Source organism: Ambystoma mexicanum, chromosome 9 (assembly GCF_040938575.1).
Source record: "Ambystoma mexicanum isolate Mex_15411 chromosome 9, UKY_AmexF1_1, whole genome shotgun sequence".
NCBI classification, from domain to species: domain Eukaryota; kingdom Metazoa; phylum Chordata; class Amphibia; order Caudata; family Ambystomatidae; genus Ambystoma; species Ambystoma mexicanum.
In genome coordinates, this window is record NC_090931.1 from 1,277,601,983 (window position 1) to 1,277,621,302 (window position 19,320).

The following is a 19,320-nucleotide window of genomic DNA, read 5'->3' on the forward strand; positions in this document are numbered from 1 at the left end:
CTGGTCAAATCCGCCGTGAGACATATGTAATTATGCACTCAAAGGACCTGAGTTCTAATCTTTCTTTGTTGCAGTTAGAGAAACCACACCTCCTTTTGAATACACTATTCGATCATTTTTTTACTTTGTTAAAATCGAATGAAATTCGTTTTTCTTAATATGAAAATACAAAGCACAAAAATATATCGTAGCAATAAAATGTTAATTTTACATTCTTAACACCTGTAAACACCTTCACCATAGTTGTACATCAATCTGATTTCCAATCGAGTTACTGTTTGTGTATTGTTAACATTTAGCCATGATGGCTGGCATCTTATAATTGTAAAAATGAATACTAACTATTCAAAAACAATAATATAGATTTATATAGTATTCACAGAGAAATCTTACCTGAGTCTATTTTATTCAAATGGACTAATCTATCAATGTTTGTCCATAACACCCAACATGTACATGTTTCTGTTCTTTTTCTTCGTCATAGAACATTCTTCAGGGGTATAAACCAGCATGGGATAATTGGTTTAACAAATTGACAATCTGATTTATTTTCTTCGCCCGCTGTGGATAATGTGTATCCTCTCTGGCTGCTAGTGATGAGTACTTAGCATGACTATTATTGTCACTCCATTGTATACTCCATTGTATACGGGGGCAGACCCAGGGAGAACAGAACAGAAATTTTGAAGCACCTCACGCGAGAGATGCAGAGCTCCGACAATAAACACAACGAAAACCCTGAGCACATGGGGAATAACACACTATATTAAAAACGTGGACAATAACGGAAAACTATGAGTGTCGAGACTTGCCGCGTAGTGAAGAGTATTGAGCCTCTGTCCACAAATCACCCACAGGGAGAGAAAAGATAAACACTCCCTGTGCGAGCCTTGAGGCCACAGGTGGTTGTTGGTTGTAGAATCAGGTGGCGCCGAGGACTCCAGGGGCTGTTGGAAGGAAGTCGGGATTAATACAGGCAAAGACAGTGCTTTTAGTTAAGAGTGAATAAAGGATACTTTCTTACCTATGTTCAGTGGAAGGGAGCCTGAGGAATTGGTGCAAGGGAGCGCCGATGATTCAAACAGTCAAGTACCTGGAGGTAGGTACGAGCTGACCACCAGTAACCCATAATGATTTCCAAGAATGAACAGAAGGAAGGTCGTAAACAATCCAAAGCAGTCCGTTATGCGTAAACCAAAAGTCCAAAGTACCAGTATCCGTGCAGAGTATTGGCAACCGTATCCAAGGAGCAAGAGTTAATCAAATCCGTGAGAGTAAGCCAGAGGTCGAAATCCGATGAGGTCAAAAAACAAGAGTCAAGAACGCCGAACAGTGTTAGAGAACAGCTGTGAAGCGGCGAGTGATTCAAAGCTCCCGGCTTTTATGCGAGCCGCCTCCCGATCACGTGAGTGGGGCTCCGTGCACGTGATCGGGAAGCTGATGTGAAACCAGGAAGCAATCGCGATCGGCTGTTCCAGCCCGATCGCAATCTCCATGGCAGTTGCCATTGGAGACGAGGAAACAAACCACACCGTCCTCTGCGTGTGGTCCGCAACCATCGGTGATGGCGACTCCCCTGCACCCTAGGTGATGGGACATGAGGAGGGTTGGGCTGAGAATCGGGGAGCTTGACAGTACTTTGTATCGGAGTGTTATGCAAGGTGTTGTGTGGGTGTGTGACTGACCTATTGTGCATAACAGAGCCCCCCCTCAATGGCCCACGACCACGTGGGCAGGTGGGATGGTCCAAATGAAAACGGGAGACAAGCCTCGGAGCATGGACGTCACACGCGGGGACCCAACACCGCTCCTCTGGACCATAACCCGCCCAGTCCACCAGATACTGGAGACAACCACGAACCATACGAGACCCCAATATACCCGACACTTCATATTCCACAGAGCTACCCAGAGACACAGGGCTAGGCATAGACCTCAGGCGAGTAGGGGCAGGACAAGGCTTTAGCAAAGATGTATGGAATACAGGGTGAAGGCGCCAGGAGGCGGGAACTGAAAGGCGATAAGCCACAGGGTTGATCACAGCAGATATCCTGTATGGACCCACAAAACGGGGTAGCAATTTGCGACAACCGGGCAGCCGGAGGTGACGAGAGGAAAGCCACACTCTGTCCCCCACAACATAGGAAGGTGCCACGGCCCTCCGCCGGTCAGCCGCAGATTTAGCGGAGACTTGGGACTCACGAAGGTGAGCGAGAGTCCGGGCATGAACGGCCGATAGGTCACGCGCACAGGAAACAGCAGCAGGGTTAGCGGAATGTGTAAGGTCTGGAACAGGTAAGGTGCGGGGGTGTTGGCCATACAAGACAAAAAAGGGAGAAAAGCCAGTAGAAGAATGCAGAGCATTATTATACGAGAATTCAGCGAGATGCAGTACACTCAGCCAGGACTGTTGGTGCTGTAGAATGAGGCAACGTAAATATTGCTCCATGGCCTGGTTCACCCTCTCCGTCTGGCCGTCTGTCTCCGGGTGATATGCGGAGGAAAAACGGGAATCAATGCCCAAGAGGCCTGTGAGTGCCCGCCAGAACCGAGAAGTGAACTGAGGTCCCCTGTCTGAGATTATGACAGTGGGTAACCCGAAAAGACAGAAGATAGATCTAAAGAAAAGGTCGGCCAGAGCCGGTGCTGATGGGATGCCAGAACAGGGAACAAAACGGGCCATTTTAGAGAAAGAATCGACCACCACCCAAATGGTGTCAAAGCCCTTGGTTCGAGGTAGATCTGTCACGAAATCCATTGACACTGTGTGCCAGGGCCTAGGAGGTATAGGTAAGGGAAGTAAGAGCCCCACCGGACGTCCCCGGCGATGTTTGCATTGGGCACACACGGCGCACGTGTTGACATACCCTTCAACATCGCGTTTCATGGAGGGCCACCAACACCATCACCTGAGGAGGTCCAGCGTGCGCTTCTGTCCAGGATGACCATTAATGGCACTATTGTGGGACCATTCCAGTGCAAGATTACGAGTGTCGGCTGTTGGTAACCATAATTTGTTCTGTATGAATGGCAGCCCATCATGTAACACCGGATCCCACTCAGAGGTCTGTTCGGGATGTAACGAAACCCATGCGCGAATGGACTCTAGAAGCGGTAAAGGAGGAGTACAGAGGCAAATGACATGCTGATCTAGTAGTTTTTCAGGGAAAACAGGCAAGGATACCCCACCAGGAGAACGAGATAAAGCGTCCGCCTTCCCGTGGGACAGACCTGACCGGTGTTTTATCTGGAAGTCAAAGGCTGCAAAGAATAAATGCCACCGCACCTGCCGACTATTGATGCACTTGAGTGAGGCTAAATCTTGGATGTTACGATGGTCTGTGTATACTGTGACTGCATGTTTTGCTCCCAACAGGTGATGCCGCCAGACCTGAAAGGCGTCTTTGATGGCCAGCAATTCCTTCTCCGTGACCGTATAGTGCGTTTCTGTAGGAGTAAACTTTCGAGAATGAAACGCCACCGGGTGTAGCCGACCTGAACAAGGACAATGTTGGGATAATACTGCTCCAAGAGCAAAGGAGGATGCATCCGCCTCTACAATGAAGGGGAGTTCCGGGTCGGGATGCTTCAGTACAGGAGCGGTAGTAAATGCGGCTTTTAGCGCATCAAAAGCCTGTTGGTGTTGTTCCAACCAGATAAAAGGTAATTTGGGGCTGGTCAAGGCAGTAAGAGGTTTTACAAGAGATGAGAAATCCTGGATAAAGCGCCTGTAAAAATTTGAAAACCCAAGGAATGATTGTAATGCCTTAATATCACAGGGCTTTGGCCAGTCCAAAACTGCACGAACCTTGGATTGGTTCATTGCTAAACCCCCAGGGGTAATGTGGAATCCCAAGAATTCCACACTTCCATTATGGAACTGACATTTTCCTGGCTTAGCATAGAGTGAAAAACGGCGAAGTCGAGACAATACCTCGCGGACATGTAGTACATGTTCCTTCAGGTCCTGCGAAAATATTAGGATGTCATCGAGATATACCGCTACACAGATGTCTAATAAATCATGAAAAATCTCATTCATGAAACGCTGAAACGTAGCAGGGGCGTTACAAAGCCCGAAGGGCATGACTACGTACTCAAACAGTCCGTAACGAGTGCAAAAAGCCGTTTTCCACTCGTCTTCGGGGCGAATTCTGATTAAATTATAGGCTCCGCGGAGATCGAGTTTCGTGAAGATGTTGGCGTGACTCAACCTGTCCAACAATGGTGTAATCAGGGGAATCGGATACCGGTTCTTTATGGTGATAGCATTCAAGCGTCGGTAGTCCACACAAGGACGTAAGTCGCCCTCCTTTTTGGGGACAAAAAAAATAGGGCTAGCTGCCGGAGAGGTGGAAGGACGTATATGGCCAACCCTCAGAGCCACTTGAATGTATTCCTTCAATGCCTGTTCCTCTGAGGGGGACAGGGAGTAAATACAACCTGAAGGAATGCTGGAATCAGGGATGAAGTCAATAGGGCAATCGTAAGAACGATGTGGTGGTAGTACCTCCGAAGAACCCTTGTCAAAGACCTCATGAAAGTCCTTATATTCCATAGGGATGCTTGTCGCCACCACCCCCACCATGTGAGACTCCAAGGACGTGGATGCTTCCTCGTGTAGGGTAAGTTGTGCGACGGCCCCCAAGGCACGTGAAGGAGATTCGGTGTCGTCAGGTGCGGTAAGGCAAAAATTCTGGCAGATTTCCGATTCAAAGTGAACCTGCCCAGACTTCCAGTCAATCAAAGGGTTGTGTTGATGTAACCATGGGAGCCCTAGTATAATCCCGAATTGGGGCATCGTAATTAAATCAAAGGATAAGACTTCCTGATGTGTTTTCTGTATAGTTAGGGTGATCGGGGCAGTTTGTTGTCGAATTGGGCCAGAAATCAGTGCTGTGCCATCCACTGCCTGTACTGGTTCCGGATGCTGTTTGGTAATCAGGGGCAGATTCAATGACCCGGCCAGGTTTATATCGACATAATTGCCAGTGGCACCAGAATCGATATAGATCGAAACAGCATGAACGATGTCGGGTGTTGGTTTTAACGTAGCCTTTACCATCACCGGCCTGATCCTGCCAAATGTGGGGAACTTGTCCGAGGGAGTTGAAGGATTGCTCGATCCGGCCCCCGGATCTAGGGTCGAGCATTCCGAAAAACCGGATTTTTTAACTTGGGGCATCTGGGACAGGACTTTACAAAATGCCCACTCAGGCCACAGTAGAAGCAGGCATGGTCGGTTCTTCTGCGGTCCCTCTCTAGTTGTGTGATCGGGCTACGAATACCGCCTATTTGCATAGGTTCACCACCGGTATCAGAGGAGGGGGAGGATAAACTAGGAGTAGGGAACCCTGTCTCGAACTTGCGTTCGGAACGCCTTGCATCGATCTGTAGGGCGAGATCCACTAAGTCAGTCTGAGATGTGGGCAAAGAAGGAACGACGGCCATAGCATCCTTCATGGTACTATTGAGCCCTCTGTAAAACACAACTGCCCTTTTGGGTTCAGGCCAAGATGTTTCAGCAGCCAGTTGGTTAAATCGGGCAATGTACTCTATGAGTGACCCCTTTCCTTGAGTTAGATCTAGCAATTCAAGATCCCGGGATTGGGCTTTATGACGTGTGTCGAATACATGAGACATTTCTGTGACCAATAACTCGAAATCATATAGGACAGGGCTGTTGTTTTCCAGTAGGGGATTGGCCCATGCTGCCGCAGTGCCGGCCAGATGGGACAAGGTGAAAGCCGCCTTTGTGGTGGAGTCGGGAAAGGCCTGAGGTCTACAGAGAAAATGTAGCTTGCATTGATTCACAAAAGTGCGAAACTTTCTGGGGTCTCCGTGGAATCTTTCTGGAGCGGCCAAGGGAAAAGGCGTAGGCATGAGTACAGGAATTTGTGGCGCTACAGGGGGAGCAATAGGTTGGACAACTGGGGGTTGGGCAGCGGCTTCCCCGAACTCTACATCAGCGGGTAACGGGTGTTGTACACTTTGGATCAAATCTAACCTCTGATGTATAGCCGCGTTGGCGGCTGTCATGTCTGCCCTCAAAACTGTGAGTGCCTGTACCAATGCAGTCCTCGGCTAAAGGCTCCATACTAGACACAGCGCAAAGGCTTCACAGTCTGTCGAGACTTGCCGCGTAGTGAAGAGTATTGAGCCTCTGTCCACAAATCACCCACAGGGAGAGAAAAGATAAACACTCCCTGTGCGAGCCTTGAGGCCACAGGTGGTTGTTGGTTGTAGAATCAGGTGGCGCCGAGGACTCCAGAGGCTGTTGGAAGGAAGTCGGGATTAATACAGGCAAAGACAGTGCTTTTAGTTAAGAGTGAATAAAGGATACTTTCTTACCTATGTTCAGTGGAAGGGAGCCTGAGGAATTGGTGCAAGGGAGCGCCGATGATTCAAACAGTCAAGTACCTGGAGGTAGGTACGAGCTGACCACCAGTAACCCGTAATGATTTCCAAGAATGAACAGAAGGAAGGTCGTAAACAATCCAAAGCAGTCCGTTATGCGTAAACCAAAAGTCCAAAGTACCAGTATCCGTGCAGAGTATCGGCAACCGTATCCAAGGAGCAAGAGTCAATCAAATCCGTGAGAGTAAGCCAGAGGTCGAAATCCGATGAGGTCAAAAAACAAGAGTCAAGAACGCCGAACAGTGTTAGAGAACAGCTGTGAAGCGGCGAGTGATTCAAAGCTCCCGGCTTTTATGCGAGCCGCCTCCCGATCACGTGAGTGGGGCTCCGTGTACGTGATCGGGAAGCTGATGTGAAACCAGGAAGCAATCGCGATCGGCTGTTCCAGCCCGATCGCAATCTCCATGGCAGTTGCCATTGGAGACGAGGAAACAAACCACACCGTCCTCTACGTGTGGTCCGCAACCATCGGTGATGGCGACTCCCCTGCACCCTAGGTGATGGGACATCAGGAGGTATGGGCTGAGAACCGGGGAGCTTGACAGTACTTTGTATCGGAGTGTTATGCAAGGTGTTGTGTGGGTGTGTGACTGACCTATTGTGCATAACAATGAGGAGTGCCATAGAGATGCGAAACGATTAATATAATGGCGATGCAATACTAAAAAGCAACCAAGAGTTAAAAAAGAAGCCCGCCTCATAAGAAACCTGCGTACACCACAGGTGCAGTAATTAATCTACACCAGCTTCACTCTGTCCCTTAACTTCAGCAGCGAGTTGTTACCAACAGGGTCGGCCCGCTGCCTCGGGACACATCGCCTCAGTAGCTTTTTGCACATATCCACTTCAACTTGCTCACCAACACATGAGCACCACAGTACCAGGTCTCTGTTAAAGCAAGACCATGTAGTTTGGTGTCAATAAATCATGGATATTAACTCTGTGTTTGCTAGCAGAGCAGGTACTGAGAGTGGTGATATCCCTGCTAGGGCCTGGCTGAGAGTGGTTTAGCAGGTATAGGAGAGGGTGGTAGAAAATAGATACAATCTAGAGTATGGAATGAAAGGGCTGGTCAGAGGGGATCCCGTTCAGGGGGAATGGTCCAGGACAACAGCGGGGTGAGAAGGAGCGGCCATGTGAAGGGTTGCTGAGGCAAAGAAATGCAAGGCAGGGCTTTACGTGCTGTGTGAAGTCTCTTAGAATGTATTATATTTTAGACCCATTCACCTCATTCTATTCAATATTGGATAAAGTGTTGTATATGTGGATTTCTCAAGCTGCTGGATCGAAAAAGAAAATATGCATCATATCTGTGCCCTTTTTCCTGAAGAAGCATCAACATGATTTACAGTGGCAATTTTGGTACATATTTTGGCAAGGGCAGCCTGAAACTGTCCTATAGAGTTGTGGTGCTGGTATATACGGTGGCCCATCATTATCGTTTTTTATACTGGCAGTGCTCGCATATAGGTTTTATGTCAGGATGCAGACCGCGTTTTAAAGGTGGACAATTTATTCCTCAATTATTTTGTCATCTTTTTGTCAACCTGACATTTTTTATAAGCATCGTTATTTGTTTATTTCAGCAACGTCACAATATTGTCATGTCCTAGTAAATAATCTGTAGAATACTTGGTGACTTGGCAGATACGCTACAGGACATTGGACACAGTAGGGGGAGGCAGAAATGTAAGATCACCCTCGCCCCCAAACCCAATGACATCAATAACTGGGGGGAATCTCCCAAACCTTCCCTCAACTTCTAATTCCTAATGCAGCAGTGATTTGAGGACAACCACAAACCCTTAGCCCGATAGACCCCCCTGCCCTCCACCCCCTATGACATAAATGATTGGGAGGACACTAGCCAAACCCTTCACACCTTAACCCTCCCTCCCCCCTCTATTTCATTTGCCCTCAGAACACATCCCCATTCCTGCGCCAGCCCATCCCTGGGGAGCCCCAGCTAACCATTGCACCCCTATCCCTCACCTTGCTAGAAGGACCCCATGAGACACTGCGCTTCTCCCTCATTCCCTTAAATTCCCTTTTACTCCCTCTCTTACCTGCACACCAAACATCTAATCTTGGCTCCCCTCACTGTTTTGCAAACGGCCTGTTCCTTTGAAGGGTCGCTGATGCAAATGCCTTTTCATCAGCTGTGCACGAGGCTTGCCATTCAGTGCCAACCATGTTGCTCCAGCCATTATCGTACTGATATGATATGATATGTTATTTATAATGCGCTTAATACCCTGAGGTTTCTAAGCGCGGGACCTGGGGCTCCAACCTGTGTTGCTCCGTGTGGTCTTGCTTTCAAGGTGAGCCGTTGTCCCTGAGCTATCCTGCCGAATACCTCTTCATCCCAGCCCACTCACTCTTGCTTCATTCACGCACCTGTCCAGATGTGTTGTCATCATGTGAGTATGCCCCTAAAATAAAATATCGTAGACTTGTATACCAGTAGGCACGCTGGTTTGCTTTAGCACGCATTAAGGCTAACAAAGTCATGTTGTTTAATGCATTAAGTAAAGGTTGTGCTTGTTACACTGATCGTGTCTCTTTAAGAGACTGAGATCGTGTCACGTCGGTTAGGACATGTGACAGGATTACCTAAGGAGGAGGCAGTGTTTAAGCACTTTTGGATGTGCAACGAATAAAGAAAGACGTATGCACTATCTCGGCGTGTCTGTCCTTATTGCAACGGCCCACTCCGGGCCTAATAGTGCTGTGACCCAAGAGTGTCAAACTTTCTATGTGGTTGACTATTTTTAAGCGTAATTTGTGTTCACAGAAAGTGAGTGGTTGATGAAAACACACTAAACAGGCTTTATATTTTCTGCAATGACATCATGAAATGCTGTGCAAGGTTCCTGTGTACTCTAGGTGATCCGTCTACATGGCTATGTGTATGTTACCCCACTGAACCGATTGTATCCAATTGTTCCCAAACAATGAGGTGTAAAATGTACCTTTCCAACCTATTATATTGACATTCTTGTCAGGGGGAAAACCCACCCCAAATCCACCATTATTCATTTGGGATCCCTCGCTAGGCAGTATTGACACTCCTTCAATTATCAAAAATAAAGAAAAACCCCAGCCACCACTGACCTGGAATTGTTTACAATGGAGATGGCCCCTTACGCCTCCCCCAAAACCCCCAACTACCAATAGCTGCATCCGCCAATTCCCCCAACACACCTCCTCACAAATGTTTGGCGGCGAGGCCTGTTCCTTCTCCAGGGGTGGACTGGGAACCACAAGAGGCCCTGGAAATAATGTTCGAAGTGGTCCCATATTAGACATTTTCAGCAAGTCCAACCCTTTTCCTACAGGAAAATGTGGAAGTACCACACAAAAGAGGCCCAGGGTGCAGAGGCCTCCCGGGAAATCTCCAGAGTTGCCTATAGGCCAGTCCAGCCCTGTCCTTGTCCCTCAGCAAGACATGTATTGCTGATCCCCTGGGATTATGGGCCGCTTGCTGGAGTGCTCTGGATTATGCCGGACTATGGAAGAAGCTGTGGAAGGAAGGCCGGCTAGGAGATGTGAATGGGTGTTTGCGCGCAGTCTTACATTTAAGGCACAAAGCTACCTGAGAGGCAACAGGGCAGCTTACAGGAGTGATCTGACATCGGGTGCATGCAAGGTGGCTGGTGGAAGGGAGATAGCGGGACAGGCTCAGGGATCTACCGATCTCAGATAACTAACAATCTATGATTGGTGAGAGGTTCCTTGGGGGGACATGCTCAGGAGTCTAGGGAACTCAGATGACTAATAATCTATGATTGGTGAGAGGTTCCTTAGGAGAAGTACTTTGTCAGCCTCTTCCTGAAGTGCACATGTAAAAGGTAGGGTGACCAGAGTTCGAAAATATAAAACCGGGACAGGCCACTGACATGGAAGTAGGACTCCAGCTTCAGCTGTGAAACTGTAGTCTTACGTGGGTGGCCTGTCCTGTGTCATGTTGCAGTGCCCGTGGTCCCGAGGCTATTTTAAGTTTAAAAAACCCATGCGGAATGTGGGCATCGGGTGGATACCATACCAGTTTTTGGCTAACTGGTGGAAAAATCATGATATCCGGCCAAAAACCGGGATGGTATCCACCCGATCCCCAAATCTCAGGATGGGTTTTTTAAACTTAAAAAAGTCTCGGGACCCCAGGACGCAGGTGCAAATTCCTAGACAGCCCCGGCAAAACCGGGACGCCTGGTCACCCTAGTAAAAGGGCAAGGCGGATGCTTGCAGGGATGTTTTGTGGACGTCTGGTCGCTCCTGAGCAACAGCCCTATCTAAGCGCTTTTGCAGTGTTGCATCAGTGTCCTTCAAGAGGACAGGAGACTTGAGTACATCTGTAAACCTGCTTTGGACTCAATCCGGCTCCTGGCTTCATGCAAGTCTACCTACAGATAACAGACCTCTAGCCGGTGCCGAGACTCCACTTGTTTTCCAGAGTGGACCCCTAAATGGCACCTCTCCGGGCTACCTCAAAACAAATGGTCCGTGTAACACTCTCCTTGCAACCTCAGATCATCTTCCCCAAACCTGCCCTCCTGCCAGGCCCTCCTATCAACTCACCTTGGAGCCAGAATTACGCTTCTACTTCAGAAACCAGCTGCGGGCCAAGCTATCCTCGACCTCTGATCTCAATGCTTTCAGGAAACTCATCTATTCTCTGGTGCCTATTAAGCTGTTTACTACCGGCTTTTCTTGCCAAGCACTGACCCACCCAACATTAGTGGCACTATACAAATCAAGAAATAAACTGTTTGCACATGTGGATTTGCTTTTCTTGGTTTAAACAGGACAAGGGGAAGTGTTAAGCTTGGCTTAGTAATGGTGTGATTGAATTTGCAATGAACACAATGAATTGAAATTGCAAAATTTAAGTGAAAAGGCTTTTTAAACATGTATATACAATGTCAGCAGTTTGTTCTTTTGTGTAGGGATGGGAAACACACTGCTGTAGTGGTATTAACTGGCTACTGATAGTAGCAGGTGCATGTAACTGGGCATTTAACAACAGTGCCTGGCAAATGCGTAATACGTATACACAAGCCTAAACTGTTAGACTTCAGTGAAGGACACGCATAGTGCTTATACATTGAGTGTCTGTAGGCAGACCTGGTTACGACATTTTTATTACACCCATAGCGTATTAGCGCTACAATTGAGTCATTAACTCCCAGAAGACTGCTTTAAAAAACCTCAACAGGCACTTTGAGCACACAGTTTGATGGTAAGGCGAGCTCAAAGAGTTCCCAAGAGGAGGTGTTTTGGGCAGGGAGGGGCAGGAACTGGATGTGAATGCCCATACGGATTAGCATGGACATGGGCAATGAATGGGTGGGTAAATAATTGAACAACACTAGCAAGCTTTGTGTACCTCCTCGTGCTATTTATCCCTGGCTTTACTCTAATGCAATAGTTTCGGTGTATAGGTGGCGCTAAAGGCCAACTAATAGTCCAAAATAAAAAAATGTAATGCTTTTAAATTGATTCTGGAACTGACTGTCAGTCACAGCATAGCAAACGAGTATGAGGCGCATAGCAATCAAGTGCCACTGAGCTGGCATTCGGGTTAAGTGACTGGACTGTGCCATTTGATGGTCCAGTTTGTTGATTGGAATAGGTTCCTGCACGGGAGGAGAATGGCAATTTCTTCTATATGTGCACATATTATCTAGGGACTCCATGTGATCAATTATTTTATAAAAGTATCTTTCGCAATTATTCCGTCTCAATTTCTCGTACTTATTAACTGCATTACGTGTTAATAAAACAGACTCCCCTTTTGTCAAACTACCTGAGTCGTTTTGATTATTGATGTATGAATACAATCTGCATCCCCATCCATCTCCAGGGTATTGCCACTCATCTTAAAGGGCTAGGCGACCCAGTTCAGCCTCTTCAATGATTAAGAGGAAATGTAGGCAGTATCTTCTTGCCCCTTACCTTGATGATGTGAGGACCTCTCTCCTGTCTCTCAACCCTATTCATGCCTCCTCCATTGACCGTGCTTTTTCTGCCTTTCACTATGCACTTATGCCTCACTTTGACCAACACTATCCTGCTTGCATATTCACACCTTCCCCAACCTCAGCCCTGGATTAAATTTGAGTTTCAGACGCTACTGCATTATTGTATCTTATACATTGCTTTTGCACCATTTCTTATGAAAAACGGATGTTAGATTCACAATTGTTTTGCATTCCTTAACTGCTATTCTCCTGTTTAAGTGCTTTTTAAAAACATGTTTGGGGCTGTGCACTCCCAGGGTCAGACCCCTCGAAACTTTAGCTTCCACTTGGTGTTTTTTTAAGGTGCACTCATGATTTAATGAATCAAGATGCTTTAGTGGAAGGTCTTTTTCGAGAAAAGATATTTTTGTAAGCAAAATGTTTCCTAACATTCATCATTGAGATATTTTTTCATCAAGGGCTAGAGAGGCACTTTAACATTGTTGGATACGTTACCAGATAGCCACTGCAGTGATAAATGTCCTCCGTAGAAAACAGGAATGCATCCTTGATGAAGATGGACAGGGCACGCAGGAGAAAAGATGCAAACAGATGCATGTGGATGTAATTTCGGGTGCACCGCAGCCTCCTGTCAATCAAAGAAGATATGGTGAAGGGTGAGGTTAGTGTGCCATGTAACCTCAGCTGGATCCTAAAAAATTCACATAATTAAAGAATACAAATACCTGCTCTTCTTTTTTAAAAATAAAAGGCCATCTGTTGAATGGAAAAAAAGTAAGGTTCTGTGTATCCATCCAATCCTGCATCACCATGTATCCAGTGATAATGTTGCTGTGAAAATGGCCGCCAAGTGGCGACATTTCCCCTAAAAATGTACCCTAAAGACAATCAAACACATTTTCCAAATATTCTAGGGTTGGAGGTAATAATATATAATTATAACCCCCTAGAATATGTGGGGAAAGAATGTTAGGGGTCAGGAAAAAAAAAGTTTGCTTAGTGGAGACATTTTCACAGCGATATTATCACATGAAACCCATCACCAAGAACAAGATTCAAAATGTCTCTTCATATAATCAAGAAGAGGAGATACTGTGGTAGCTGGACAAAAACTGCCATTTTGAACTTGAAAAAACAAAAATCATTAAACAATTTGAAATCTTGTTGGGTTTATGCAACATGCACCCAGTGGGCTTGCCATGACCGTGGGCGGTAATGGCCCACCATCGAGGGTCTTATTGCCATTAGTACCCCGGCCTATTAGACTGGGGTACTAATGTTTTTTTCCCCCGGCTGCGAGACGTGTTGCGTTTCGCAGCCAGGAAAAAAAGTAAACAATAGTTACAAAAAAATGGCTGCCGCGGACAGAAAACGTAGTCCGTTTTCTGTTTCCATGGCGGCCATGGTAAACAAAAAAAATGGCCGGCTGGAAGGGGAGAAGGGAGTGCACGTAGTCCCTTCTCCCTTTCCATGGCGGCCTTTCACTTACATTGAAAAAAAAATAAACATAAAAAAATGGCCACCTTGGAAAAGGGAGAAGGGACTACATGTGGTCCCTTCTACCTTTCTATGGTCACCTGAAAAAAGGAAGAAAAAAAACAGTGTTCCCGGCGTGCGAAGCATATATGTGCGTTCACAGGATTACACAGTGGTATGGCTCGGAAATGAGCCAATCCACAAGTGTAATTCGTGGTTTTGCGTTGCCGGGTACCACTAGGAAATCAAGATTGCACTGACTTCTTCCTGGGGCCATCGTAATACAACTGAAACAAATCCTTCGACTATAGCTTTGAGTCCTTAAACCCATTGCAATATGATTCAAAAGCGCTTGTACAATTGGTAAAATTACACTATAAACTGAATTAATCAGGATTTGGTAGGTGGGAATTGAGTTTTTTTTTTATTTACCTTAAAAGTAATGGGAAGGCTTTAATTTGAACCTGTTTTTGTGATGATTTGAACTGAAATTGAAAACGTGAGCAGCCTGTTTATTGTCATTCAAGATGTTGTGCACCTATACCTTCAACACAAAAGGTGACAGTCTTAATTGTATGGCCCAGCTGGAAAACGGTAGACATTACATCTGCCATGCCAGTGCAGAGTCTTACAGCCAAGGGTGGGGGCGGAGGGTCGCCCACTTTGAAAGTATATGGCAAGGGAGTTGGGTGGTGCCCATGTGAGTAAAAGAGGGAGGAATGGCGTAACCCAGGATAAGGAAGCGCTGGACATGTATGCTAGTCTAATGCATCAACCACACAACCAGTTTTCAGCAGACATGCCAGCAGTGCCATCCTCAATTTATAACCTCATTATAGAGAAGGATGGCGCCCCTCTTTTTTGCAGCTGGTGGAGTGAATCTTCATCCATCAGGGACCAGAGATTGCTTAGCAGAGGAGGATCCAGAGCCGTAAAGCCCTTTGATAGGTTGTTGGCAGCAGCTGAGACTGCAGCCCTCAACCTAAGAGAAGAATCAGAGCAGTCTTTGATCATTGGGAGAATTTCCATGAGGAGAGTGGGCACAGGGCATATTACTGCTAGGGACATATTCACTGTACTATGCTCGCTGCCACGGGAAGCACATCCAAGGCAAAACCCAAGCATGTCACGGGGATGACTGAAATGGATTCACTGGTCATCTGGTAACCAAGCCTGAAGACGAGAAGGACACGTGAAGCCTCCAACAGAGGAAAAGCCACAAAGGCGAGGACACAAGTGTTTGAGTACCTTCCACTGTCTTTCTTTTAAATGGGAAAGGCCAGGGCCAGTTATTTCAACTGCTGGCTCAGTGAAGCCTTATATCAGACCAGGAGTGGGCAGGAGAAACACGGAAGGCTTGTGCAACCCTGCTGAGGACATGGCCATAACCCACCTTGAACGGAAGGCGAACAGTGTTCTCAATAAACACATCAGATGCCTTGACAGAAAGAAACAGCTACATGTTGCATTGGGCGAGAACCTGGTTGCCATGAATTTCACCCTCACTGCTGAGCATCTCCCACTCTTAACTGGAGCCCTTGGCGATTGCCACGCCTGCATACTAAACTCGCTACAGTCCCGTTGGATGTCCCATGACTAGCCTACATGGCTACTACTCCTTCTTGGGTCTCAGTATACTGTGTCTTCTCATTTCTGGAAGGGGGAGGGAGGGTGAAAACAAGTGTTCGAGCATGTTTGACCCATTTGTTTCCTCTTTAACATACGTTCTAATATTTAACCGAGGTCTAACACACAGATTATTCAATGATTATAATAAAGCAACACGTTGCCAAAGTCACAGGATGTAGGACAGCTAAAGGCATGCAACACCACCAGCCCCTTAACCAACAAAAGGCTGTTAGGAAGAGGGACACCACTGATTTGGATCCCCTTTTTTTCAAAAAGTCAGCTGTTTTTCTTCAAATAATTTTCCTCCCAAATCCAGACTAAAGCATGACTTTCGCTCAATCATCGCCTTCATGCAAACATGAGAGGGCGTGCCCGTGATGATCTCTCCCAGAGCAGCCGCTTCTGCCTGCAAGCGGTAACCCTAGTTTTCCAACACGAGAGGGCGTGCCCGTGATGATCTCTCCCAGAGCAGCCGCTTCGGCCTGCAAGGGGTAATCCTAGTTTTCCAACACGAGAGGGCGTGCCCGTGATGATCTCTCCCAGAGCAGCCACTTCGGCCTGCAAGCGGTAATCCTAGTTTTCCAACACGAGAGGGCGTGCCCGTGATGATCTCTCCCAGAGCAGCCGCTTCGGCCTGCAAGCGGTAATCCTAGTTTTCCAACACGAGAGGGCGTGCCCGTGATGATCTCTCCCAGAGCGGCCGCTTCGGCCTGCAAGGGGTAATCCTAGTTTTCCAACACGAGAGGGCGTGCCCGTGATGATCTCTCCCAGAGCAGCCGCTTCGGCCTGCAAGAGGTAATCCTAGTTTTCCAACACGAGAGGGCGTGCCCGTGATGATTTCTCCCAGAGCAGCCGCTTCTGCCTGCAAGCGGTAATCCTAGTTTTCCAACACGAGAGGGCGTGCCCGTGATGATCTCTCCCAGAGAAGCCACTTCGGCCTGCAAGGGGTAATCCTAGTTTTCCAACACGAGAGGGCATGCCCGTGATGATCTCTCCCAGAGCAGCCGCTTCGGCCTGCAAGGGGTAATCCTAGTTTTCCAACACGAGCGGGCGTGCCCGTGATGATCTCTCCCAGAGCAGCCGCTTCTGCCTGCAAGCAGTAATCCTAGTTTTCCAACACGAGAGGGCGTGCCCATGATGACCTCTCCCAGAGCAGCCACTTCGGCCTGCAAGCGGTAATCCTAGTTTTCCAACACGAGAGGGCGTGCCCGTGATGATCTCTCCCAGAGCGGCCGCTTCGGCCTGCAAGGGGTAATTCTAGTTTTCCATTACGGGCACCTTCATTTAATTCTGAAACATTGAATATCTTCCCCTCAATGCAGGGTCTCAGAACATACATTTGCTGCATACTACAGCACCCAAGGGTGGCAGAACGCTGAGGCAAAAGAATAGATTTCGCCTCTGGGTGCACAGGCCTTGGGAAGCACATCAGCCTCATGCTGTACCCCTGCCGCACACTATCCACCTGCTCACCATATCCTGAGGACAAGAGGAGGCCACAAATATAAATATTTATATATATGTCCTAAGGGCACTCGTAAGATTAAGGGAGAGAAATCCCTCATTTTAGCCAAATCATACATTTGGTCAACTTTGACTTTTTGTTCAATACAATGAACCAACTGAAAGTAGAACAGTGCCACTTTAAGGCAGCCGGCCTGTTCCAGCCTCCCACATCATGTAATGTGCTGTAGTCTGGTATGGAGCAACTTCTTGCCATTTGGGCAACTCCCATGAGGCACCGGAGCGCCCGTCGGAGCTCAGCTCATTTTGACAGAGGAGGAACCTCCTTTTTCTCCCTCCATCTTTGTTCCTTCCTGATCCCTCTCAGGGAGACAGGCAGGCAGAATCTGAATTTAATAAAGATGCCCATGACGAAGAACGAGTTAGTTAGTTCATAGTTTATTTCGAATACAAGATTCATAAAACTGCAATACATTGAAAAACATAAGCAATATATAAAGCCCATAATACATTCATAAGAACTTAAATAGAGGCAATTACTTTTCTCCGAATTTAGCCAATTACTTGTTTTCCGAATGTGCATACCATGTAACTGTAAATAATGAATGTGTTATGGTTGATGATGACGATAATCTATATGCATATATTTTACATGTTCTTTTTTTTAACGAAAAGATGATTGCTCAGTTGTAATAGTTCTTTGAACTAAAGACAACTATAACAATAAATAAATAAATAACATGTAACACGAAACGTCCCAATACATGACAAACATTTGGATCTTGGGCTGACATCAAATAAAATATGCCACTCAGCATTGTCTAAAACGACATCATTTTAAAATAGGTACTGAAAAACGTGCATGAGGCGGATGATACAGTACAAAAAACAACTTATACATATTAGATGCAATAGACTCGTTATATCAAATGCAGATACTGCAGTGCTACTTATTCCAAGCTTGTGTGTACAGGGCTAACCGAAGCTGATGAAATCGCAGTCTAAGGATTCATTTCCTGTCTACACTATTGGGTATCAAAGACAAGTAATGAACCCCATTTGTAGAAAAACCATTGATTTGCGGTAAATGCGCTTAAACAGACGACTTCCTATCTTTAGGAAATAAAAACCTATGACCTAGCTTGGATTCCAGAGGATTTCCCATTGATTCATGCTGGTTGAGAATTTAGTGACCTAACCAAGATACTCTACTGATTTTTTGACAAAGCCAAGCCATGGAATATTGTGAGCTTTCTGCATCTGTAGAACATCAGTTAAAATCAACTTGTTCAGCTGGGTTTTATCATTCACTTATATCGATAACCATAAATGGGCACGGATGTACTGCAGAATGAGAGAAATAGGAATCCAACTTTTAGCCAAGCATAAAGGTTCTTCTGCAGTATAGGGTGCTACTCCCAACCAAACTTTCAAGAACTTTCTTTTGTTTAATGAGAGAGCACTAAGATTAGTAATAGCCCAGACCCCAGCACCATATTGACCAATTCCTAGCGATTTGGCTTCGTATATTTTAAGCACTGGGATAGCCACTTGACCATAGGATAAAAGAAAATCGTAAAATACCTATATTCCATTGTTTCATCCTCCCAGCCACATAATCAAGTTGAGAATGGCAACATTTATTTCTGAAAATCTGATACCTAGTTTTTCAAAGATTTTTACTCATGTCAAAGCTTTAGAATCCACATAAAAATATGATGCTTTTTTGGTATCCTTTATCGGATAGATTAGCACACGAGATAAACCTCTATGGGCCTGTATTGCTCGCCAAGAGTGCACAGACAATTATTTATCACCAGTACATTTGCAGAGCAAAGAAAATATTTTGAACGCAGGTAGACGGAGCAATAACTCACAACCAGATACGCAGTTAGCAAAATAATGAGCACTTATACGGCTATTTATTCATAGCTAAGAAGCAACAAGTGATAAAAACAGAAATAAATCACAGAGAAGATGGAGAATTCAAAAGAAAATACATCACCGTGGGCGTAACTGAATACCTCATCTCGCCAGAAGCGGCTAGAAGACCCCGGTAACAGCCAGGCAGAGAGCACAACAGCCCACAGGAAGGTTGGAGCAAGGCGCCTCCCCTCCGACTGACATGTTTGTGTTTCTTCCCCATCTGACCTCCCCAGAGCTTCCCAATATATGCCCTCCTCAAAAGGGGTGGCAATTTCTCAAACCTTCTGGCATTAGCACTTGCACATTGACCGTGGTGGTGTCCAGTTAAAGTACCGAATTCAAAAGGATTGAATGCCAAAGGTAAGAGTCAATTTGACCTAAAACAAAAGGGATGAATATTTTTTTTTTGTAATTTTTTTTTTTTGGT

General features: G+C 46.3%; 1 protein-coding gene across 1 annotated transcript in view; it reads right to left on the reverse strand.

The window, feature by feature from the left end:
• Window positions 1–19,320, reverse strand: part of SCTR (secretin receptor) — a 590,525-nt gene that overhangs the window by 129,075 nt on the left and 442,130 nt on the right. The window contains exon 6 of the mRNA XM_069616610.1: window positions 12,894–13,026. Coding sequence (XP_069472711.1) covers window positions 12,894–13,026 — 133 coding nt within the window. The remainder of the gene's footprint in view (window positions 1–12,893; window positions 13,027–19,320) is intronic.